The sequence below is a fragment of the Opisthocomus hoazin genome, chromosome 1 (genome assembly GCF_030867145.1).
Source record: "Opisthocomus hoazin isolate bOpiHoa1 chromosome 1, bOpiHoa1.hap1, whole genome shotgun sequence".
Classification (NCBI taxonomy): Eukaryota; Metazoa; Chordata; class Aves; order Opisthocomiformes; family Opisthocomidae; genus Opisthocomus; species Opisthocomus hoazin.
The window spans coordinates 71,852,384-71,877,441 of record NC_134414.1 but is presented as its reverse complement, the minus strand read 5'-3'; the positions used below and the strand labels follow the sequence as shown (position 1 = coordinate 71,877,441).

Sequence of the window (25,058 nt, the reverse complement as noted above, 5' to 3'; positions counted from 1 at the left end):
CAGTTGATGCTCAAGATAATAAACATGAAAGGTTCTGCATGGAATCGTCCTGCTTCAGTGCAGCAGATGCTGAGACAGAGGTAATAAGCACAGTCAGACCCTGGCCGATTCCTGCAGAGCTCTGCTGAAATCCATGTGCTGTGCTTTGCCACTCTTCCCCGTCCACCATAGGGACTTAACTCTTTGTTTATGACTTTGCAGGGATGAATGGATCCATCTCAGCTGGATCCTGGCTTCTTCCAGTATTTGTATCATACCCCTGATCTGTTTTCCCCTATCTTTTCCTTCTGTGGGGAAGCTCCTAATTGCAGATAAGGGCTATTTTGCTATAATTTTTTGGCAATTTGGTGAAGCGTTTTTAGGTTGAGTCCTGATGGTATTTTCGTGTTATTTTGCTGTGTGGATTTTATTTGTTTGTAGAAGAAGAAAATGTTCTGTTTAGGAAAAACTAATTCTTGTGTCCATGTCCTTAGTAATTTGGAAGCCGAAGAAGACTCTTAAAATCATTCAGAAATGAGGAAACAAGGAATCGAGTAACTCACTGAATCTTGCAAGTATTCATTTGGTGTTTGTTGGTCAGGTAGTGTGGTAGTCCAGCTGTTGAGATACATTGACACCAGTTTCCACTGTTCCCCCACCTGCACCAGTTTTGACACAGTGTCCAGGAATTTTATTGAAAGAAAATGATTTTGCGCAATGTAGTTTTTGTTTTAGCTTTATGGAAGTGTGATATTTGCCTGTGATCACAGTGAGAAAACAAGAGGAAAGAGATCAAAGAATATCAACCAAATGACACTCCAGGGCAAATTATATGACTGTAAAGAAAACATCTCAAGTTCAGTCTCTTACAGAGGCTACATACACTTTTACAAGACATTTGAGTGATCAAATAGATTTCTGTGTCTTGCATCTGTCCAGATTAATTTTTTATGCAGTGTTGGGAACAGGAGAGTTTCTTGGCTACTGTCTTTTTTTCAAAGCTGTAGAGTAAGTTTTGGTTAAAGCACTGGGGAGAGAAAGCCTCAAACAAGGGGGCTCTTGGCTCTGAAATTTTAATTTCCAAAATTTTTTTATCCCCATCCTTATTAACAGGTCTAATAAAAGTAACTTTTTCCTCCTACATGCTTTTTTACATTCTTTACTAATTTGTTGGTTTGTGTCTGTACGTGGACTGGGTAAGGCTGACTCATCCTGTTATTGGGGGGGGGGGAAATGCTGCCTGTGTATGCTGTCCATGCAGTTTGAGAGAGTACTCTTAAAAGAAAACGCGTTGGTGAGCACTGATACTTACAAAAAAGCTGCCCAAAGTCTCTCACAGAGACGGCATATAAAGTAGCAAAGCTTTACAATATTGATAAGAAGATTAAACATCCGTAAAGGAAGAAACAGGCAATACTGGGACAATCAGTAAATGTCAAAAGATGAAATTAAAATAAATTATTTGTCTCCAAGCTCTAAAACATGATAGACTCTACCATCATAATGTACAGATCTGTACTGGGTTTGCGTGGCAAAGTTTTGGTAGCTGGGGGGGCTGTGGGGGTGGCTGTGAGAAGCTTCCCCTATGTCTGACAGAGCCAGTGCCAACCGGATCTAAGATGGACCCACTGCTGTCCCAAGGCTGAGCCTATCAGCGACAGTGGCATAGTGTATTTAAGAAGGGAAGAAAACAGCATAACAGCCATTTGCAGCTGGAGAGAGGAGTGAGACTATGTGAGAGAAACAACTCTGCAGACACCAAGGTCAGTGAAGGAGTGGGAGGAGGTGCTCCAGGCACTGGAGTAGAGATTTTCGCATGCAACCTGTGAAGACCACTGTGAGGCAGGCTGATCCCCTGCAGTCCTTGGAGGTCCACAGTGGAGCAGATCTCTACCTGTAGCCTGTGAAAGGGACCCCATGCCGGAGCATGTGGATGCCTGAAGGAAGCTGTGATCCTCTGGAGAAGCCCGCACTGGAGCAGGCTCCTGGTAGGATCTGTGGACCCATAGGGAGAGGAGCCCAAGCTGGAGCAGTTTGTTCCTGAAGGACTGCACCCTATGGAAGGGACCCACACTGGAGCAGTCTTTGAAGAGCCGTACCGCATGTGAGGGACTCATGTTGGAGCAGTTCATGGAGGACTGTCTCCCGTGGGAAGGACCCCACGCTGGAGCAGGGGCAGAGGGTGAGGAGTCCTCCCCCTGAGGAGGAAGGAGCAGCAGAGACAGCGTGTGATGAACTGCCCGCAACCCCCATTCCCCCATCCCCCTGCACTGCTCGGGGGGAGGGGGTGGAGAATTGAGGAGCAAAGTTGAGCCCAGGAAGAAGGGAGGGATGGGGGGGAAGATGTTTTTAGGATTTGGTTTTATTTCTCATTATCTTACTCTGATTTGATTGGTAAGAAATTAAACCGATTTCCCTGAGTTGAGTCTGTTTTGCCCATGACGGTAATTGGCGAGTTATCTCTCCCTGTCCTTATCTCGACCCATGAGCCTTTCATTGTATTTTTCTCTCCCCTGTCCAACTGAGGACGGGAGTGATGGAGCAGCTTTGGTGGGCACCTGGCATCCAGCCGGGGTCAACCCACCGTAAGAACCTAGCTGGTATGTGAACTAGGGACTATGAGGGCAACAGTGACCAGTAGTAAAGCATTCCTATAAATAATGTAAAGATTTTAAAATCTCGTTAGGAGGCCAGTGTAATGCCTTTAGCCTTTTTTTCGTTTAAGTGGTGTCAGTAATTTAGGTGGATTAGTTTAATATTCTGACGGCTTCAGACATGACTGTGTGGACAGCTGTGTTGGTCGGGCAGGCTGAGGGCTGGAGAGCTCTCTCTGGCAGAGGATGACAAGTGAGTGCTGCAGTCCCAGAGTGCTGTTTTGGCACAGTGGGTCTAAATGAACTTCATTTCATGTTCCTCATAAATCCTGCTCTTCAGCCAGTTCCTTGCTATCTGTTGATTTATCTTTCTGTTTTCGCACTTCCTTGATTACTTGTGTGCAATGACTTCATTGCCCTTGTCCAAAGCCATAGCAAAGCGATGAGGAACGTAATTCGATTTTTTTTTCATTCCTGCAAGAATCTAATAATGATTTTTTTTTATTAACAAGATAAGCATTTGATCAAATCTTGAAAGTAAACACAGGCTGTCTAACTGATAATGTATTTCTTCTTCTGCATTAATTGTGCTAATTTGTTATCACGTCGAGCTTTCTGTTCAGTCAGGGTAGAAGGGGCTGAGGGTTTTTTAAAAACAGTTTCAGAATGAGGCTTTAATGTTTCAGAATAGATAATATTGCTTGCAAAATGCTTTACTGCTGATGGTGAAAATCTGATTGTTTAAATAGTTCAAAAGTGTGAAGAACTCAAAAAATGTACCAAAACATGTTTACTATAATGTTATTTAGCAAAATAATATTTAAAATAATGAAAACATTCTTTTACTAATCTTTTCCTCCTTCTTGAACTTGTTTTACTTGTATACATTTTAAATTTTTTTTTTTTGTACTTTTAATAATTTTGTAGTGGTAATTGGTGTCCCTTTTAGGTGACTCAGTTCTTAGGGTTTTACTACAGAAAGCTTTACAGATGTTGTATATAGCCACAACTAGACTCAATATCCAGAAAGCCGAGTATCTCGGTATTGAAACTTTGTTTCAGTGTGTGCAAAAATTTTGTACTGTAAAGCCATTATACTGAAGGGGCTGCATGACATACAGTCACTAGGTATTGTCGCTGAAGATATTTTGGGGTGAAGGGAAGGCTCAAACTGTTGTATAATGTACAGTATATGATGTGGTATTTTTATGATGTTCTTTAGAAATTAACTTTTAGTAATTTCAGGTTTTGGATATGAACATAGATGTTTGCAGTGAAGTCTCTTCTGAACTGGTCCTTGCTTAGGTGTTAGTTTCCAGAGATTCATGCGTCTGTCCCTTCCTTTCCATTTATAAAACTTACATTATTAGTCTATAATGTGGGAAGCACATTTTCATAGTTGTAGTTTGATTTAATTTTACTTTGAATGGTGCCTTCATATCTGTGCAGCATTGAAATAGGTATTCCTAAGAATGTGTAAGAAATCCATGCTTTGCAAAAGCGTCTTCCTGTGGGGTGCAGAACTCCTGTGCCATAAGACTTTCTTTTTTTTAAACTATCTTTTGGTGCTGTCTAATTGTTGCAGATACACAGAGTTCCAGTTCTACATTAGGGTGCTGATAGTACTATCAATAAACAGAAATGCTGTAGAGTTTGTGTAACTAGGTCTTCCCCTTAAAGCTGAAAAATCCTATTTTGTCTCCTCCAGTGCTCAGTTTTTCAATCTAGGCAGGGAAATGTCTTCAGACAAAAGTGTAGGCATATCCCTTGAGAATGTAGCAAACCAGAAGTCCTGGTTTTCTCAAATACTTTAAGATTGCATAAACGAGCACCACTACCAAAAGTGATAGTCCTTTTGTTCAAATGTCTCTTGTGTTAGTTCATGAGTTTGTGTGATTGCAGTGAACCAGATGAGGAAGATTTAACTTTTTTTTTTTTTTTTCCCCTTGAGCTAATTTTAACCAAGATCAGGACTTCCCTCTGTGTGCTTAATGGGGAGAGCAGCTCCTGCCTGGACTCGTTTCAGCCACTACAGAGCAGCATCCTCAGCAGGATGCGCTTTTGTTGTACATTATAGCAAATAATTCCTGTATCTTTGTGCAGGAGAATCAATTCGCACACACTTAATGTATCCCTCAAGTATCAACTTAATTAAGATAGTATTTCACATGCATGGCGTTGAATATAATTTTACAATAATCCAGTTCGCCTTAACATAAAACTAAATTTGACAGATACCCAAATAAACCAAGGAAGTGCCCTCTTCTTTCCCTTTTAACTTTTTTTGTGGCACCTTTAACCATCTTTGTTTCCTTGCCTGGACCTTCTTTCTTTTTCCAAGGAATATTGTATCAGAAGTATAAAAACTGTTCTGCTATTCACAGTGCATTTGGCTTAATGTTGTCACATGATAGATTTGCGAGATTGGCTTGGAAAGGTTGAGTCTTCGTAATGAAGCCTGAGTGAGTGGGATCAAAGCCAGTCACTTCACAGTGAAGTTTAGAAACCTGTAAGATTATTCAGATTTATCCCTTCCCATTTCTTTTGCTTTTCATTTGGGACGACAGGTATGAATAATTAATCTGCATATCTAAGCAGCAAGTAAATGCTATTAACTATTCCCTTCTATGAATTTTTGTGTGAAAAGTGAGCGTGATGGCAAAGACAGGAAGGGCTGAAAGAAGTTTATGAGGGCAGAAAGCAAGTTCTGTACTGAGAAGCACTCTGACCGTAGTAGAACAAACCCCGGCAGCCCTGTCTCTATATAGCTAGGTACAAGCGTACTGCATTTCTTTACGTCTTAACTATGGCACTTCGCCTGGGCCCCAGCCCTCTATGAAACGTGTAACTGGCGATGTTAAAATCTGGAACGTCTTTCGGACTTGAAAGTTGGTTTCAGGTGACAGTGTCCTTTGGTTTGTAATGTGATACGTACAGTTTGAAATATCGTGCTCCTTCCTTGTAGGTGGAGGTCAAGCTTCCATCTTATCTGCTATGACCGTACTTTCTATTCAGTTTCATATTTTGATTATACTTACTTTATGCTGAAAGCACAACCTGAAATCTTAATGTATTTGAAGAAAGGCTGTGCTTTATTCTGTGGCTGCACAGCAGTACGTGTGTGTTTAGTGCAGTTACCCATGGGACCAAGCACAGAAGCCTTGAGGTATTATGAGTTGCTGAGAATGACAACAGCCCTTTAACAAAACATCCTTTCTACTCTTACACTGCATCTAATCTTGCTCCTGCTTTTCCGCTTGATTGTGTGGCAGCTCTGCATCTTCCTGCAGGCGTGCAGGAGCCGAGCGCTGCTCTCGGACCGGTGCTCACGGTGCAGAGCAAGGGCTGCTGACTTGGGCTCACAGTTGGGTGCCAGTGTTTGTCTGCTAAATGGTTCCGGAAGAGAAGAATTGTTGCTGTAAGGGGTGCTGTAGAATTATTGTGGCCCAGACAAATCTTTTTTTTTTTTTTTTTTTTTTTCCCCTTGTGTCCTTGAATTCCCTTTAAAGTCAGATGTGTCTAAAATGTGATAAATTAACGAGAATTGGCACTTGCAGGCTTAAGTTTTGGGTTTCTATCAATATTTGCAGTGTTTGTGCATATATCTTCTTAAATATTTTTATTATTATTTTATTGTAGACAGAGTTATTGATAACTACGTTGTTCCATTTCTGTAGATTGAAAGTGGCATTAATCCAGCACTGCTGGATGGTGACAAAAAGACTTTAATCTTTATGACTGTGATGTTCAATATGCAGTTTACACTGTTAATGCTTGTCTTCCACCCTTTGGGTCAGTGAGAGTAGAAAGCACTTCCGTATAATTTTTGTAGTGATTGTAAAAGAATGTTATTCATTTGTGTCATAAGATACTGGATGTAGCATTAATTTTTTTAACCAGAAGAGTTCTGTTGCGTATGATGTGCTGCAGTATTTACGTGTTGCTTTGTCTCTTGCAGATCTAGAAATGGCAATTGCATATTGGAATTTAGTCTTGTCAGGAAGGTTTAAATTTCTAGATCTTTGGAACAAATTTTTGTTGGTAAGTACGTACCGTATTCCTTTCTGACTATCGTAGTCCGCAGCAGACTGGCTTGTAGTCTGTGTGCTTACAATGAAGACGAAAATAGGATGTCTGAATACTTCCTTTTGAACCGTTTACTTTTTGAGAACCGATATTAAATAATCTTAAATCAAGCCACATTAAATCTTCCCTGAGTCGTTTTCTACTTGAGAAGAATGCAGAAAGATGTAGCAAAGCAACAGAGCATTCTGCTTCCTTGATCCTGTATCCTCCTACTTATGAAAGCTTCTGCATGAAGTGAAGCCGTGTTTGTAGATTGCACCTACGTTGTCTTTGTTCTCAAGACAGCTGTGATTATTGTCAAATATGTATTTTACCATGCTCTGCTTTTTGTGGTGTGAATGCATAAACTCAGTCTTTTTTTAAATGTCGATTCTGTTATGACTGACTTAACCTGAGAGACTTTTCTTTTTAAGTGAAAGTTGTTGTCTGAGTCATTATTTTGACTCATTTTTTAGATAATAGTTGTGAACTGATCTTGATGAGTAAAGATGCATAAATTAAACTTCAGAAATCACAAAATTTTCTTATTAAAGACTTGGTTCATTCATCCGTGTTTCTACATTTGCATCTCCATGTACTTGCATGAAAAATACCTTATATAATGTTACATAATGTATAATTTATCTTGATTTTTTTCAGTTTATCTTTTTGTCTGTAGTTCAGGAGAACTAAGAAATCTTTCTGCATTTTGTCTCAATCACCAATGCTGAATATGGAAAGTGTATACTTTTTGCAATATTTTCTGAATTTTTTCTAAATTTTGGACAGTATATTTATTCACTGAAGAATATACCAGTTTCATCAAGAGAACTTGTGAAAACATTTGACGTTTTATCTGCCTTAATACGCTTCACACAACCAAATTAAGATCTATAGCTGTAACTGAAGAAAAGTCGTAATATTTCTTTTTCCCCACTTGGTTATGTGATCAAGTTGGTTACAATAGACAGTTCTGCAGATCTCTACTTCAAGCAATAAGCTAGATGATCTGGTATAAAGTGTCTTACTTTGCTGCAAATATTTAACCTGATTGTTTACTTGAGAATAAATGTTTAGATTCAACCTAAGAAAGAAGCAACTTAGGACTCCTTAGGATGGGGGGGAGAGGGGCTTATGTTTTTTTTGTTTTAAGGAACCTTTTCCAGAAGGTATGTTTGCTTGCCCTGTATTTTGCAGTCAAGATACAACATTCAGCTTGAGTGAGAGGACATAGAATCACAGAATCACTGAATGGTAGGGGTTGGAAGGGACCTCTGTGGGTCATCTAGTCCAACCCCCCTGCCAAAGCAGGCTGCACAGGACCTTGTCCAGGCGGGTCTTGAATATCTCCAGAGAAGGAGACTCCACAACCTCCCTGGGCAGCCTGTTCCAGGGCTCCGTCACCCTCAGAGTGAAGAAGTTCTTCCTCATGCTCAGACGGAACTTCCTGTGCTTCAGTTTGTGCCCATTGCCCCTTGTCCTGTCGCTGGGCACCTGTTGTGTTGGACATCAACCTCAGTTTGATGAAGTTCCAGATTTTTGAAATACAGTTTGTTGTTCTCAATGCTGTAGGGTATTACTGCTTGGAAAAAAAAAAAAAAACACCCCGCACAAACAAAAGAAATCTCCTTGACACAAAATCAAAAACACCAAAAAACCCAACCCTTCACCAGTCAAGTGATCAGTCTTTCACCCATGCTTTTCAATGCAGTTGCAACTTTTTGCAGCAAACCAGAACTTGGTGTTCCAACTGAATTCCCTATGAATCCCCCTGCTGCCTTCAGGTGTCTTACCAGTATCAGCAGTTGGAGGGAGGTGCGAAGGCTCTGACACTTGATCCTGTAGCTGACAGCTGCTTAGCAGTTGTCTTTCCCCATGTGCGCTCACTTCAAAACCTGAGAGAACGCTGACGGGGACTGAAGTTTTTTGGGGTGCTGCTCCAGGGTGGCAGCTGGTACTTGTGAGTGGGGGGGTGCAGGAAGAGTGCGCTTGAAATCTGACAAGGCAGTGGTAGTGGAGAATAGGGCAGACTGGGGAAAGGGAGACTGGGCAGAGGTCGACCAAATGCAGGCAGGGCATTATGGTGGAGGAGAGAATGGCTGTGGAGAGGTTGGGGTGATGGAGGCAGAAAGGCAGTCTGGGAGTAAGTGGGAAGAGTGAGGTGCAGCTATAACCAACTGGTTGAAAGAGACTGGGTAAGTGTAAGTGAAAAGGGATGAGGGGAAAAAGGACTCGAATTGAAATGCCAGAATGCTAACTGGTGGCTGCATAGTTTCAGAACAGGGAATGGGTGCTATTAAGTAGAAGTATAAAGTACATTTGGCTTATTGTTTTCTGTAACAAGTTAGGAACACGTACCCTAAAAGCAATCGGAAGAAACAAAAGAACTTAAACTTTTTTGCCACCTGAGTTGCAGTTTATTCTATAGCTTTACTTAGAAGTTCTGAATTTTATTTGGAATAAAAAAAGGAAGAAGAAATACTTGCAAAATGTGTATTTCTGTATATGTCAATATAAAATACTACTGAGGGATTTGTAAATAGTTTGGATTGAACAGTACCATTTTTACTTCTTTATAGGAACATCATAAAAGATCAATTCCAAAAGATACTTGGAATCTTTTGTTAGACTTTGGAAATATGATTGCAGATGATATGTCCAACTATGATGAAGAAGGTAAGAAGTACTTGAATATCTTCAAAAATTGGTACAGCAGAATTAAAATATTGCTGTAAGTGAACGACAGAACATGCTGCTACCTTCTGTCTTAATTTGTTTACTCTTAGAGGTTTAGCTGCAAATATAGTGTTGTGCTTGTTGCCAAAACAGTAATGATAAGGTTAACTAGTTGGCTGTAATATGTAAATAGCATTAAAGATACTGTCACATCGTGCTACAGCACATGCTAGTTGAACCTGTTAAGCCACAGAAGTCTCACTGAAACTGTGTTTTTTTGTACAAAAGTACTGCTAACTGCAAGGGTAGAAATCATTTTTCTACTTGCAAGAATGTCTACATGAGCTTTTTTTTTTTTTACTAACCTAAAAGCAATTTACGCTCTGTCACTAATCCTGCAAATTCTATTTTGGAATGACTGTGTACAGAAATATTTTGTAAGTTATGAGTGGCTCTAATAGGAATAGGAATGCCATGGTTTTGTGATCATCTAATATTTATAAAATTTGTGGTGTGAATTATGCTTTAAATACTTTTTGTTTGTACTAAACTATTGTACTAACTGTTGCTGCAAGAAGAGATTCAAAGGTTTATTAGTTAGGTGCTTGTTTTCAAGCGTTTATCATGTCGTGCGTGTTAAAGCTAGACTAGGGCAGAAATGTCCAAGTGAGCTTCTCATCCTTTGTATTTAGAGGCTACACCAATTTGCTGCTGATAATGATCCATTAATCTCTGGATTGCTTGACTTCTCTTCAGGAGCGTGGCCTGTTCTTATAGATGATTTTGTGGAATATGCACGACCGGTAGTCACAGGAGGAAAACGTAAAACTTCCTAACCCCAGACTTGTCAATATGGACTAAACGTGCGCTCTGAACTGCATTAGGTAATGAAGATTTGTTGACTGATATCTGTGCACGTTGTTGCTGGTTTCAGTGGTCGTGATGGGATTCTGCAAACACAACTGAAATTCTTCCTTTCTGTCTGAAGAGAATGATGGCTGACTTGTGGACACTTCAAGAGCAAACTCAGAAGATAGTCCAGGCTGTTTGCAGGCTATTGGCTTCAATTATTGTACTGGTTGTATCATATAGGATGTAGATTTTTGCATGATTTTATACTTTGGAGAAGTTTAACTAGAGGCCACTTTATTAAAGTTTTGACAGGATAGCATGCCATTCAGTTCATGATCCAAAGTGAACACCAGCAGTTACATAAATAAAACTGTATTATATTGTACTTATATTAAAAGCAGTATTTGTGGTATATAGATTAAATCCCTAAATAAAACTTATGCAGTATGTTGTACTTTTATAAAGGTTAGTTCTGTGGATCTGTCCTAATATAGAATTGTAGCAAAACGAAAAAACACTTATTTTTTTTCACTTGTTGCAAAATTTTAAATTTATATTTTTGAGTCCAAGATGTATATAGATTGATTGCATCCAGCCTTTTGTTTTCTCCCAGTGAGATTAACTGCCTCATTATTATTCTTCTTAAAGCGCTTGGACATGTAACAGTAGTATTGCTGAGGAAGGGCTGCTGCTCCATGCTATGTTGCAACTCCAGCTATTTCTATTAACCGTTTTAAAGCAGACATTAAACAACCAAAGATGCTCTTATAATTCATGTCTGTCTATCATAATTCAGTTAGTCTTCAACTATGTGTTTTATTTCCTTTATTTTAAATCATGAACTGGTGGAATATAACTTTTAGTTTTATTTGTAGCATGAAACATATCATAAATTTGAGTTAAATGAAACATAGTTACAAATGCAATCCCTGTGAGGTGTCATAGAAAATAAATGTGAATAAGGCCAAAGACTTCACTAATTGGCTTCCACTTTGGAGAAATAGTTGAGGTAATTAATGATGATAAGCATTCATGCCTCTGGGTGTATTGTGTGTTCAGTAACATTTATTGAAGGGGGGGAAAAAAAGGAGTAAATTATGCAGTATAATTGTTCTCGGGGCTAGTGGAATTGGACCAGTTTTCACCAAATCTGAATTTGTCCAGTCATTTTCTTCTCCCCTTTCACCAGCTGTCGATTATGAAGTGTACAGAGGTGAGTCTTCTCTTTCTCCACAGTGTCTTCCAATGGCTAAGCACAAAAAAGCTTTACTTAGAAACTGTTCGACACAACTTCACACAGGGCTCTTTTAAACGCTACCTCATCAAAATAAGTTTGTCATAGCCACTGTAAAGTTTGTTAAAACAAATAGTTGCTAAAGGGCATGTACAACTATGATTAATTTATTTTCTGTAATCAGAGCTGAATAGATGCAACAATTTTGGAGAAAGTAGTGCATTAAGTTATATAATTTGTATCTGTGGATCACATCAGATCATTTCAGTATTGCATGACAGCATACTATTTTGTAGTTGTGAGGGTATAAAAGCTTACAATATTCTCTTAAACTCTAATATTTAGAGTTTTATATAAGCAGTCAGCTTTCATTGATGTCAGTGCAGCCTACAAGAACAAATTACGTGCTGTGTACAGAGCGATTACCTGCATTCTTCCACCTGGGAGAACTTCGGTTGCACATGGAGTTTAAAAAGCAGGATTAGGACAAATTTGAACAAATTAGAAAATTTTCTGGTAATAAGAATATAGCAGGCAAGTTACAAACGCCCCATGGGTGATTCATTAGTGGCAGCCTTCTTACCCCAAGCAGGATTTGTAACTGTCGGGCCTTGCGTGGCAGCCACTAGATGTCAGTGGCTCGGTCCGCAGCTGCCTCGCGCTGCTGTGTAGAGTCAGGGAGTAATGTTAACCCAAATCCTCACGTTCTGACTACAATGACCCACAGAGGTCCCTTCCAACCCCTACCATTCTGTGAAGTCCAGATACCGCAGTCAACGGATATTTAAAAACCACATGATGCTCTTCTTTAATGCATTTGAGTTACCTACTCTTCCTTCGCAAAACAAGCCATTTCTATATCCGTCCTGTAGGCTTTGGGGAACGTGTAACATCAAGTGCATTTATCCAGCCAAAAGCGGTGGAATCCTTGTTATTCACATAATTGCCACTTAAAATATATAGCTGTAATATGATTGACCAGAAGCAGTTTAATCTGTTGGTATGTGATGTAAGTTTCATAGCGCTAGAGCCTGTGAAACATTTGTTCAGGCTGAGAACACCTTCAAATCAACCTGATAATCCTTCTACCTTTTAAAATAAATAGAGCATAAAAAATGCATGCGAGTTGAGGGGTTTTTTTGCCTTGTTAATCTGAGGAAGAAGGAAGGTGCTTAGCACAGTATTCAGTTTCACACACTTATTCACTTATTCTTAAGCCTCATTCCTGAGAGGATCCTTCATGGAAGACACCTTCCAACAGAGGAAGACTGGGCAAAATACTCTCAAGAGAGGAGTTGCTCCTTATCAGCCAGCTTCCTAGGTATAGTACGCTTTTTTCTTTTGTTCTTCCTAGCTTTCTACCCATTTGAAACCATGTATGCATTTTTACATTCCCATAAATGATGGCACGGAGTAACACCTTCACACTGAAACAATTGTAAAAATAAATGCAAATAAACTGCTTTCAAGTGATGACTTCCTTATGTATTTTAATAATTTGCTGCTGCCAACTGTTCCACTTTGCAAGGTACTCTGACTCGCTTTTTAGGTAAGCTGGTGCAGGGGTAACATCTAGGCTGATCAATTTATAATCATAAATGGTACAGATGTCTTCAAGTTATTCAGTGTATACGGTATTAGTTCCTGGGTAAGCTGTACGTATTTTTAAAGTTGGTGCCAAGTTGTTTGCTTTTACGTCTGGAGTGTTTGAAACTGAGCCAGAGGATTTGTACTTGCCAATTCTAAATTTAAATGTAATTTGTCATGTATGTCATGCCAAGGAGAGCAAACCTGCAGGCATCTGCTCATTCAATGCACCTGAGAGATTTGCTGCAGAGTAAGCTGTACGTGTGTAAATTTTGTGGCAATGGAAAAAGGAATAAAGGGACTGTCGACATAAAGGGTTGAAGTCAGTCATGCGAGATGTCTGAATGGTTTTTGTCAGCTTTCTGCTTTGGAAGCCTTGCAAAGGCTGGTTTTTTGTTTTCTCGTTAATTTATTAGATTCATTATTATTCCATCAGTCAGAAGGGGGCAAGGATGTAACTCATGAATTTTTGAGCAGTTACAAGAAATGTCTGTTTCGCACATCTGTGCCACCCTTCAGCTTTTAAGAAGCTCGCTGCGTTTAGCTGCAGTGCTGCATCCACTACATGTACCTGCCAGCGACCAAGCGCTCTCCAGTTTGTGTCGTTAGCCTGTACTGGCAATGAGAGGTGTAACTGCAGGGAAAGTCTTGCTCCGTCCTGGGCTCTGAGCTCTGTAGGAGAAGCAGCACGCTCAGATGTCTCTGCAAAGCCCTTCAAGGTATGTATTCAACTGTCCTTAATTCTCTGCTGAAAGTTTAAATCAAAATAAAGAAGTTGTCCTCTGTACTCTGCCATCTGGCATCCTTCTCCAGTGGTTTCACCAGCCACTGGCGGCTTTGGTATCACACGAGTCTGTCTCCCTGCTCCTGTAACAGCGAAACCGCTGGTGCTGATACTTGAACCATGGCGAGCTCTTCTCCTTTCAAGTGTCAGCACTGGCTGCTTGCCTCAGCTGAGCCAACCAGCACAGTCCTTCTGAAAGGGGAAAGTGTAATGTTTTACAACCAGGAGAACTTTTTGAAAAGAACATTCAACCAAGCATGTCTTCTGACCTTTGCATTACATACAGTATGCGGAGTAGAATTGGGTTGAAGATGAGACACCTCTAAAATGGGCTTTTTTGTTACAAACAGTTGGCAGAGGTGTTTGCAACTGCAGCTCTCTCTACAGCCACATGCGGAAAATTCTGTATTTTGGACAAGTGGGTACAATGTTCACCTCTCGGTGAGAAAGGCCCGAGGAAACGTAAAGGGCATCCAGATTTCAATTGAGTGTAATTGTTGGGATACTGCCTCTTGTTGGTGCATATACTTGACAAAGTCCCATGTGTGCTTTCTTGTGCCTCTTTTACAGGCAGTGGAATACTCCAGTTGTTGTTAGGGGAAACCCATAGGCTTCTTGTCATGACAAAGGCTTTCTGTCAAGAGAAACGTCCCCACTATTAAAAAATTGAGTAAAACCAGTCTTTTTCCTGGCCCTCAATGAGTGTGTTCTATTATTAGTATTGTTCCTAAAGGAATGATGCTGTTGCCGAAGCGAAAGCCTCCACTTCTGTGTTGCAAAGATGCAGCTCTGACAGAAGTCTGACACCCACCTGGCATCAACCCTCCTTTTCCAGGATGCTCTGCATGCTTTGGATGGCTGAACTTGGAATCAAGAGCATTTCTCTGCTGAGTGTTGCTGAATGGTAGAAGTATCGCTCACGCACTCGCTCATGGGTGAAGTACTTGGGGCATAGTCACCATCTTTTAACTTAAAACGCTGAAGGGCTTTGTGTTGGCAGAGCAGTCTCAGCCCGTGCTCCATTCACCGGTTCGTTTCTTCATAAAGCAGGAGTGGCTCTGTGGCTCGAGAGCCCTCCTGGGTGGTGGAGATGCTTGGTTTGCTTCCCCTCAGGTGGAGCCAGGTCTGCTGAAGGGGCGCTTTGCGTTCTCACACAGGGCTTCAGATGCAGTTGAGCTGAAAAAACAGCACGATGCCACCAACACAAACAAGTCTGTTCTCTGTCCTGCCTTCCTGTTCCTTATTTTCTGGAATCTTTCCACCTGAAAGCAGTGATGTACACTAATGAGAGGATGCCAAAGCTGCATTTTTATCTGATTTAACATTTACCAAATATTTTTTGCCAGCTCTACTGGGTTTTTTTCCTGTTGTGAATATGTATGATAAGTGAAGACTTATCCATCTTAATGGAGTTGTTATATTTTTGCTGTGTTTAAGATACGCAAATATGATATTTTACAAATAATTGTCTCTTTTGAGGGGAGTAGGGGTAGACACCAGTGTGCCTAACCTACTTCTGCCAAGGAAGCTCATAGTGGCTGGAAGTACTACATGAAAAGGAGATAATGTGCAATTAATAAATTAAATGAGAACAAAATTATTTTTGCATGTTCTGTTTTGCAGAGTTGAAAAATAGAGCTTCTCTGAAATTTTCTCTGGTTTTCATTATAGCCTTATTTCTAAAGCCAAAGATTTTATTCCTAATTTGGGCCGTATTACAAGCAGCTGAGTGTGCATGCAACAGGGTAAAGTCCAGGGAGGCAAAAGGGCAGTGCAACTGCCAGCCACAGTCAGAAGGAAGAGATAAATGGAAAACTAAGAATAGCTTTGCCCATTTTCAGGAAGGAACCTTTCATCTGATGAGGCCCTCGCTAGCTCTCCGCCATGCCTCAGCAGGTGACTTCTCCCATCCTTGCTTCGCAAGTTCAGATTTCGATGTGCTTCCAAATCCTAATGCTCCGTGGGAACACAGCAGCGGTGGGTGCCGCGGGAGGTGTATGGACCCAGAACGCAGACATCAACATCAGTGTTTATGCCTGGTGTGGTTTTTTGTAAGCTGCCTTGGCCTTAGTTTTCCATTTTGAGTGTTCCCTTTCAGACACGCAGAACCTAAAGTGCTTCTGGCAGCACAGGGGTGACTCTGAGAGTACCTCTGTGTGGTCTAAATGCCCTGGCTGTGGGAGGTGATGCCTGTTCCCCTGGCCACGCAGGGCAGAGGGGCTGGCATCCTTGCTGATGGCGGCGAGCTGTCCCTAGAGCAGGCTGGCCATGGCCTGTAGAATGCTTGGCCCTCCATCTTCTCTGGTCCATACATAATGCCCCTGGTATCCTAAGAAATAATTGTCCTTTTTTTCTTTTTTGCTTTTTCAGTGCAGAGTTGTTCCTTCCTAGCAACAAAGACACCTTCTCAGTGTCCTCTGCTTAATTCTCGGCACTTCTGTTACCCAAGTCCTCGTCTTCAGAAAAAGGAGTGTACTAACAGAGGCTACATTCACCACTTTGCCACCTTCTTTCTTATAATGTAGAACAGGAATGGCAATGCTCATCTGTGTTCTGAAACTGTGTTAACGTTTCTTGTGAAGTACAGTGATATTTCGACAAGTATCAATAACTCAGCCCACGATTAACTGCTTATTGCTCTGGGTGGTAGGAGGACGCATCCTTTACACTGCTGGCCTTTTCCATCCGAACAGCAATCACTATTGCTTTCTGAAAGAGATAAAAACCTCTCCCCAGGTATCCTTTGTCAAAGTTGTAGTCAAGCGAATCAAAGCTTTCTGTTTATCTACCTAAGTTTATGTTTTCATTTGTATTTCTATATGCAAAGTAGTAATAATTTGTGAGCCTTTAGGACAGCATGGATGGTGACTTGGAACCACGATCTGAGTCAGTCTCAGCAGACCCCTTGAAGGAAGACGTTGAGCCTACACAGAGATGTGTTTGTGGACAAAATACGTTCAAAAATCTGCGAGACTACAGAGCCCCTTCTTGCACTGCATGGCAGAAGCACAGAAAAAGCTGCAATAATAGAATGAGATACATAATTGCACAAGTATCAAGTTTGAAAGGATGGTATTAATAAAGCTGAGTTCTTATTAAGTGAAGCATTAGAGCTTAGAATTAGAATTATGAAGTTCTAAGAATTAGAATTAGTAAGTTCTTATTAGACTCACAGGATGCCGTTCAAATGCATCTTTCGAAATACTTTCCTTCCAGAGCCCAAATGTGGGCTGCGCCTTAGGAAAAAGTCAGTCTTTGCCAGGGAGTAAGAGGCGTGGGATTGAAGCTGGTATTTTGCTCAGTGTTTATCCAGGGGTGCAGTGAATTAGCAAAACATTCTCGTAACAGGTGAAACAGAGCAAGAAAGCTGTTGACAAAATATCGCTTTAGGCGTAATTAGAAATGGGAGAGGTTGTCTGCATTTGACTAGTTTTCTTACTGCCTAACACTCATTCTAGTGTTTACAGAGTTTTGAAGCTCCTTTTCTCACAGGCTTTCCTTCTGACTGGTCCCTGAAAGGGAGGCTGACTCCAGCATATCAGAAAAGGGCAGGAAAATATATTAATTTACAAGTTATTAAATAAATAAGCACCCCTGTGGAGGCATCTGTTTTTCTGGGTGTAGAGTTACGTACGCTGGGTAGGGCTAAGGATTTGCTGCCTTGCTTTACGCTGGGTCGCAGAAACCAGGCTTTTGCGCTTCGCTTTGCGGGTCCACTGTTGCGGTTTCATTGAACAAAGCCCCTGCAAAATCCCTGGGTGATGAAATATTTCCTCTCCGTCAGGTCCCGGACAAGAGACGGCATTTGCAGAGCCAGAAAAGGAAGTCCTTGCCTTATAGAGAGCGCTCTCGGTGTGACACAATGGCTGATATAAAGTGTCGGGGGAGCTGAGCCGAAGGCAAAGGAACAAAGGAAGATCGAGATTCGGTGGCTGTCTCGGACGAAGGAGCAGCGGGAAGTGCCTTGGGGATGGATAAATTTAAGGCTGCGCTTGTTCTGGCTGGGGTAGGGGATGCTCTCGGTTATCGCAATTTCTCCCGAGAAAACAATGCCTTAGGTGCAAAAATCCAGCAGGAGCTGAAGGAAATTGGAGGGCTGGAGAACCTGGTGCTCTCCCCCGACAAGTGGCCAGTGAGTGACAACACGCTCATGCACATGGCTACCGCAGAGGCTGTCATCACAGGTAGGTACGGCGGGGCTAGCGAACGCACCCTAGGAAGGAGCAAACCTATTGAGCTGCTGCATTTCTTAAAATGAGCCTGAGTGCTGGGCAAGTCGTGAGAAAGCGTGTCAGAAATGCTGCTTATGTGAATGATAATGTGAATTAGCTTGTCTCCTCCGTCAGCGTAACCGTGTGACCATCACACAGGCTGGGGTGTTTTGGTTTCCTGAGCGTGGAGAGGCTCTCTCTGTGTTTTCCCTAGGTTTATACAGTTGGTTAAAGCTTGAAGACTAAAATATCACATGTCCAGCATAACGAAAATAATTGCCAAGTAGATTATCTGTATGATGGAATACGTCAGGGAGTAATATAGCCACTAGAAATTCTTCTGTAAAAGATAAGAGCTCTTCTAAGTGCATTTTTAACATGCTTGTGTCCAGAACTCCAGGCTGGAGTAGACTCACCTTAATACCTCTCTCAGGCGACAGTCGCTAGCCCTGTCTCCTCTTTGCTGCCCCTCGGGCAAAGGGTTGCACCTTGCAAGGCTAGAAAAGGAACAATTTGCTTTATAAGGAGAGCTTTGTGTCTTTAGTCCAAAAAATATTCTAACATACTAGGTTTAGAACAAAGCTTGTCAGAAAAGTCGAAGTTATTAATATATGTCTTCTAAAATCACAGCTGTTGGAGAAGGAACATTTGTTTTTTCTTAAGATAGGAATAGTCTTTTGTAGGATACAATAGTACTTGCATCAACACCCTACGCATTGAACTAAAGCTTTCTGAGACTGTCCAGATTGTCATCAAAAGTACACGAAAAGACAGTGACCATTCAGCAATACTTTGCCTCTTCAGAAGGAATGAATAAATTATTTAATCTCTGTAAAAACATTCTTGATTTTTCTTAAAACACGTAACACTGGGTGATTAACAGTAGCAGAAGCTCACAATGTAGCTAAGTATCCTTCACGTCAATGAAATATCCCTTGTGCTTCTGTTTCACCGCTTTATCTGCCTGCTTCCAATCGGCTCTAAATTTAGGATGTAGAGATCAGTTGAAGAGTGTGTTGGACACTTCATGCCTGGCTATTAGCTAACCAATGGCTTAAGGGGTAGCTAATACACTAAAGATAAGGGCAAGATGTCAGCCTATCAAGAAAAAAGATGACTAACAGATTTCTGAATATAGGCTATGATTAAATATGTATTGTATGTTTCTTGCTTACTGAACTCTCTAAAACCATAGCTTCTGGGTAATCAAGCCAGTTAGAGTAACTATAAAATAATAAATCTTGTTTCTTAAATACACCAGGAGTACTGTGGCTCTAAAGAAAAAAAATCTCAGCTGTAATTCCCATCAGCTGTGTTTGTCCTGCACTCTCATTTCTTTGGCCTGATCAGACAAGACTTTTAAAAAGATGCTTTTATGGGCTGGTGAGAAAGCAACAAGCTGGTGTGGCGAATTTTAGTAAGAAATCTCCATTTCATAGTAACGTTGATGAACGGGGGAAAGAGGGTCCTTCTCTCTGCTTCCCACAAGGGAAACAGAACTGCTCCTGTCCACAGCAGTGTCTCCTCCTGGCATGGGGAATGCTAAAAAGCCACTGGGCTTGCTTATGGCCCAGTCTGCCCGCCAAGTCATCCAAGTCAATGGAGGGAACCTGAACAAGGTGAATGTGGGTCTGTGAGGCTGAAGACGGCTGCCACCAGCCCTGGGAACCTGCCTTCCTCGTGCAGCGGGGAGCCCTCACTGCCTTGAGGCTGAGATTTTGCAGAATATATTGGGTGTCTGGAACATTACTAGCCAAAAAAAAAAAGACGAGGGATAAGCAATAAAAGTGTTCCTGTCCATCACTGCCCCACTTCCCGCCCACCCCGTTCACCTGGCTGGCTGGTGCACGGCTCTGGCTACAGGTGGGATGCTGGCAGGCTGGGTCGAGCATGCCCAGGGCTTAGGCTTGCCGTGAAGTCCCATCGCCGGGGCGCTGCTGAGTGTGAGGGGGAGCTTTGTGTCAAGGACGAAGGCAGGTCTCACCCGGGGAGGTGATTCCAGCCAGCGCTTCACCGGCTGAGTGGAGGGCATCCGAGGAGAGCCATGGCCAGAAGCAGCAGGATCTGTGGGTGCTGCTGCAGGCTGAGCTGACGCTCCCCACATCCACCATGTGCACGGACGGAAAGGTTGATGCCCCAATGAAGGATAAATGAAACCTCTGCTTCCAGCAGGAACCTGTCCTATAAGGGAGAAACAAAAACAGCATCATCAAAAGCAGGGGAACTACCCCTGCAACGAGGAAAGCCTTTTCCTCTCCGACTTAAACAAAGGTTTAAAAAAAACCTACTGTTTACTTCTAAAGAAAGAACCTGTCCTATTGACTTGACGGCTGAGACATCAACCTGGCTCCAGGTGTGGGAACCATGGTGGGCTTGGGCAGCCCAGAGGTGCTGGACCACAGGGCTCTGCCTCTGCGGACGAGGCTTCTGCAGAAGCTGCCAGGCAGTAAATCTTGGTGCTGGCTCCCATCTGGATAAACTGACACCTGATTCCTAAATCTGGAAAGAGTCGGTAGCTTGGAAGTATCTTAGTCCTCTGGGATTGTATATGAGATGGCCAGTGTAGCTGATAAGGGCTTTTTTTTATGTGAAAGGGGGAGAATCTTGGTTTTACACTGCATCTTCTTTACTTGCCTGTCTGCCTAGCTGGTACTTTTGAGTGGCTCTGGCTTATGGGGCTCTGAACTTTCTCTTAAATTAAACCTTTCCTGTGGATTTCAAGAAATCACTGATCTTTGACAAAATGAAGATATTTTTGGAAGAACTTCCCCTGCTGCGTCATTTGATCTGTGAGTGAAACCAAACATTGGGTGGGGTTTCTCTAAGTACGTAGAAAAGATATAAATGGACAAATGCCGACAGCCTCCTTGGTTGCCACTGATTACACAACCGTAACAGAAGCCAGCGGAATCTTTTCCTCAGCGAGAGCTGAGGGCAGGGCTCTTCAAGCCCAGCGACACACAACAGCAGCCGAGAGAAGCAGCTGTACTGAAGAAACAGCGTATGTTTAATGAGGGCAAGATTCTTCCTCGGGCAAGACTGTAAAAACAATCAATAAACAGATATTTCTAGTGAACTTATTCCGGAAAGAAATCTATCTGCTGAAAATACTACAGACTGTAGGGATTTTCTGCTCTTACAGATCTTCATAATCATTTTTACAAAAGCTTGCTGTTCTGGTTACTGTACTGACATAAGATATTGGGATCCCTGCATGAAAGACCTACAAATTTGAGACAAAATAAATATGAAATACAGATAAATATAAAATACACGCACTTGCCTTGCAGTTAGACACCTCTGTAAATACTTCACACCAAGGAACCTAAATAAAGCCCCTGAGCGACTACCGTTGACAAACAGAATGCCTTCATCTTTCCAATTAGAGACATTGAAAATGGAAAGGAATGCAGGAAAAGACGAGAGCAGAGAGACAAGGCTGTTCTTCCTCCAGCCCACTCTCATGGTGTGTAAAAATTTGTTGATTGGCACCAGAAACACGATTCAGTGTATTGGAAGTGGGAAAAGGAACATTTCTTAAACGCATAGTGATTTTGCTTGTTTGTTTTCAGGGCTCCCTTGCTCTTCTGCCTTCACATAGCAACCTTCTCTTCCCTCCTCTGAGCAGATTACTGGTGTTTAGAAGACCTGTACCGGGAGCTGGTAAAACGCTATGTGGATGCTGTCGACAAGCTTTCGGGGAGGCGGCCAGACCCCGCTACCATTGAAGGCTGCAGGGAATTAAAACCAGACAACTACCTTCTCGCCTGGCACACACCATTCAATGAAAAGGGTACGGTACCGCTTTCCATTTGTAGGTCCTGGCTCAAATAATGCATGCTTTTGGCATTTGTGGCTGTATGGAAATTTTTTCCTTTTCCCCCCTGACATCAAAGGTTACTAGCCCTGAAACGTTTCCATGTTTGCCTGAGGATGGCAAGAGATCTGCCAGGAATTCCTTCTGTAGGGCACTATGTCCTCTCGTAAATGAACCCTTCTCTCTGCAATGTCTATTTAAAGTGACTTTGTTCTTGGCTCTGTGCCTCTGGGTCCAGATCTTTGTCCTTGAGTTTAATGGTTATTTAAAGAAATCTTTTCTGCTGTTTTCTGTTTAAATATTTGTAGTCTTGAATCTTTTCAGCAATGGCAGATCTGAAACAAAATGCTGAGCTTGTGAAACGCTCTATGCACCAGTGGGTTCACTGGAGGGAAAGCAGAGACTTTTCTCCAGGTGGCTGTCATGCTAAAAACTATGTCCATTTTGCTGATCATCCCCAGTGTTCCTAGCCCTGTTTCCCTACCCGTGACCCTCTCTTTCTTTCTGCAAGGCAATTTCATTTTACGATGAATTGAATTTCTACTTCAAGTTAAACAGCGTGCATGCAGCTATGTGCACACGCATATGCCCATGTGCACACAGTGCAATTAATCTTGAAAGACTGTAGAGGCACCACACCATCAGAGGAGGTAGGCCTGGACAGCCACGAGATGATGGCAGCTCACGCAGACGTTGCGCTCTGTCGGTGTGGTGCTCTGTCACTGCAGTGCATACCGGCACCGCTCAGTAGTGCGGCACATTGACGCAACATCGCGGCAAAGACCTGCTGGCACGATGCCATGGCTATTTCTGGGTCTCTGCAGTCAGTTTTTTCTGACACAAAAAGCATCCCTCACTCGGCCCTTGCTCCCTACAACACCTGCTGGGAGGGAAAAGGATCCCATCCCCGTTTGTTCTGCCCAACCTGCTATTAGCCAGGCAGATCCGAGAAGGTGCCCCTTTGGCACTCGTCCTATGTTTTCCAATTGACAGTAAGTAAAATTTGGTCAAAATGATTGTGGGAGCTGATGGTGGCCCTGAGCAGCTCTCGACATCTCCAGCAGTGGAGCACGGCTGTTCCCTGGCCTGTTGCTGTGTTGGAACCACACCTCTTCTTTTAGCCTTCCTCCTCCCCAGCTTTCCATGACAAACTGTTTGCTCTTGGGATACTCTGGGCTAGAATGTTCTAAAATTAATTCCTGGCTTGAGAACTGGCAGCTGAAGCTCATCTTTTCCATCTGATCTGACCAATATCCTGAACATCTCAAGAAGCCTTTTTTCCACTCTGAGAGCAAAAGAACCAGTGACCTGAAGTGCAGATGTTCAGCCTACCGTGGGGCCTGACACTGCTATGGACAAAATAACCTTTTTAATTGAATTTTCACAGATTTCTTCTTGAGATAAAAACATTCCATGGGCATTGAATGCCTAGCAGTCAGATGATATCTTGGATGGTCTGGAACCAAGACATCATAGCTTAGGTAATTTTGAATTGCTGATATGCAGCTCCTCTGCTCAAATTCTTGTGGGTATAGTCAGCACACTGAGTTCTTAAGTCAAACTGCCCTGTGTGTCTCTGCCACTTCATGTCATGTTCATTGCCACACTCCTTGCAGAGGTACCCAGATCATGTTAAAGGCTGGCGAGATTCCTGTGACTGCCAGAAGACCTGCCCAAGGCTGTCTAATACCTTCCATTTTAAGAGCTTGTTTTCGGTTCATGACATCAATAAGCTCAAGGCTGAAATTTTCACCACTGAGTGTTTGCCTCTGTGGGTCTGTCAGCGTTTGTTTAAAGTTATCATGCAGATAAGTCTGCTGTTTCTAAGACATGGTAAAAATGTTTTGTTCCATTGCTAAAAACTCGAACTTTTTCAGAAGAAAAGAGCCGATGTTTGAGAGCTGGAATCAAAATCTGACTAAGGTGGTAGCCCCTGAGCCAGAGACGTGCCTTCAGAATCACTGTGAAAGGGCAATCAAATGGCAGCTTGGCTCTACCTGTATCACACGTATTTCAGGCTGAGGCTGCAGCATCCAAGCGGGTCTTTATTAGCAGCTACCAGAGCAGCTGCTGGGCGGCCTAGAAGAGCTTGAGAGCAGTGCCTTTTTGCTGGTGGCACTGGTAGAAGAGCATGAGGAAAAAACCACGAGTTAAACGCAGAAAGTTGGGGAGCAAACGTGAAGAGAAGGATAAGCCACAGAGGGACAGGAGATAAAGGAGCTAGCCTCTAAGTTCTCATGCAGAACAGCCTGCAGTCACAAAAGAGACATCCTCTTCAGGGCTGAACAGCTGTTAAGCGGAACTTTGTCATTCCACAGATGTAGGGTAAAGAAAAGCACACTGAGGTATTGCATACTAAAAGAGAATAATGTCATGCATGAATGAAAATTATGTAACAATAAAATGTCAACACAGCTTTTGTGAAGAGAAGTCACACCTCAGAAATCTACTAGAAAGCTCATGAAGTAGCCAAGAAACAGGAGTAGAAAGAAGATGCTGTGAAGATGGTCTGTGAGGATTTCCAAAAGACACTCAACTAGGTCCCTCACCAAAGGCACTGTGTGTTGAGGCACTAAGTTGTTACAGTATGGTGGAAAGATTCTCCTGAGGATAGACAACTGGTTAAAAGACAGTAAATGAAGAGTGGGAGATTGCAATCTGTTTTCTCCATAGAGAAGGAGATACCTGTGTTGGACCTCTGTTGTTCACCACGTTCATAAACTATCTGGAAATGCAAGTGCATAGTGGGTCAGCGAAGTCAAAGATAAAATGGTGCAGAGTTGTGGAAGATGCTCACAATGATGAATAGCTGTATGGCACAGTAGCAGAACCAAATGCAATGCAGGTAAATTGAAAGTCATACATGGGGGGGGCGAAATCCTAATTTAATATACATAGATGCAGTTGCTGATTCAGTTACCATTCAGGGAAGGGATTGTGGAGCCACAGTAGTTCCACAAGAACATCGCTTCTGTGCTCAGTTAAGAGCCAGAAAGCAAATAGATTATTAGAAATGACTGGCAAAGGAACAGAGAACAAAACACAAAACCTGTTTGCACCACTCTACAAATCCATAGCCGCTGTTTCTTGGTTATTGCATATAATCTCGTCCCTCCCTCTCCCCAAAAGGACATGAGAGAACTAGAAAGGATAAGAGGAAGGATGGTTGGATTAGTAAAAACTGCTTCCATAGGCTGTGATGTCTGAGACAGTAAGACAGAGAGCTGTAAAGTCGTAGATAACTTGGAGAACATGCACA

General features: G+C 42.2%; 2 protein-coding genes across 14 annotated transcripts in view; both read left to right on the top strand.

Annotated features, from left to right (window-relative positions):
- Nucleotides 1-12,873, top strand: part of DCUN1D2 (defective in cullin neddylation 1 domain containing 2) — a 29,135-nt gene extending 16,262 nt beyond the window's left edge. For 5 of the 8 annotated variants that reach the window (XM_075425343.1, XM_075425380.1, XM_075425362.1 and 2 more), the window contains exons 5-7: nucleotides 6,532-6,614; nucleotides 9,218-9,314; nucleotides 10,071-12,873. In XM_075425343.1, the coding sequence (XP_075281458.1) occupies nucleotides 6,532-6,614; nucleotides 9,218-9,314; nucleotides 10,071-10,150 (260 nt within the window). In that variant the 3' untranslated portion in view covers nucleotides 10,151-12,873. Of the gene's footprint in view, nucleotides 1-473; nucleotides 551-6,531; nucleotides 6,619-9,217; nucleotides 9,315-10,070 lie in introns of those variants that run through there. The other 3 variants (XM_075425351.1, XR_012764479.1, XR_012764480.1) reach the window with 3 other exon arrangements.
- Nucleotides 12,874-17,421: 4,548 nt separating this feature from the next.
- ADPRHL1 (ADP-ribosylhydrolase like 1) overlaps nucleotides 17,422-25,058 on the top strand; it is a 34,986-nt gene continuing 27,349 nt past the window's right edge. For 3 of the 6 annotated variants that reach the window (XM_075425265.1, XM_075425255.1, XM_075425245.1), the window contains exons 1-2: nucleotides 17,422-17,955; nucleotides 21,611-21,775. In XM_075425265.1, the coding sequence (XP_075281380.1) occupies nucleotides 17,742-17,955; nucleotides 21,611-21,775 (379 nt within the window). In that variant the 5' untranslated portion in view covers nucleotides 17,422-17,741. The remainder of the gene's footprint in view (nucleotides 17,956-21,610; nucleotides 21,776-25,058) is intronic. The other 3 variants (XM_075425273.1, XM_075425283.1, XM_075425293.1) reach the window with 2 other exon arrangements.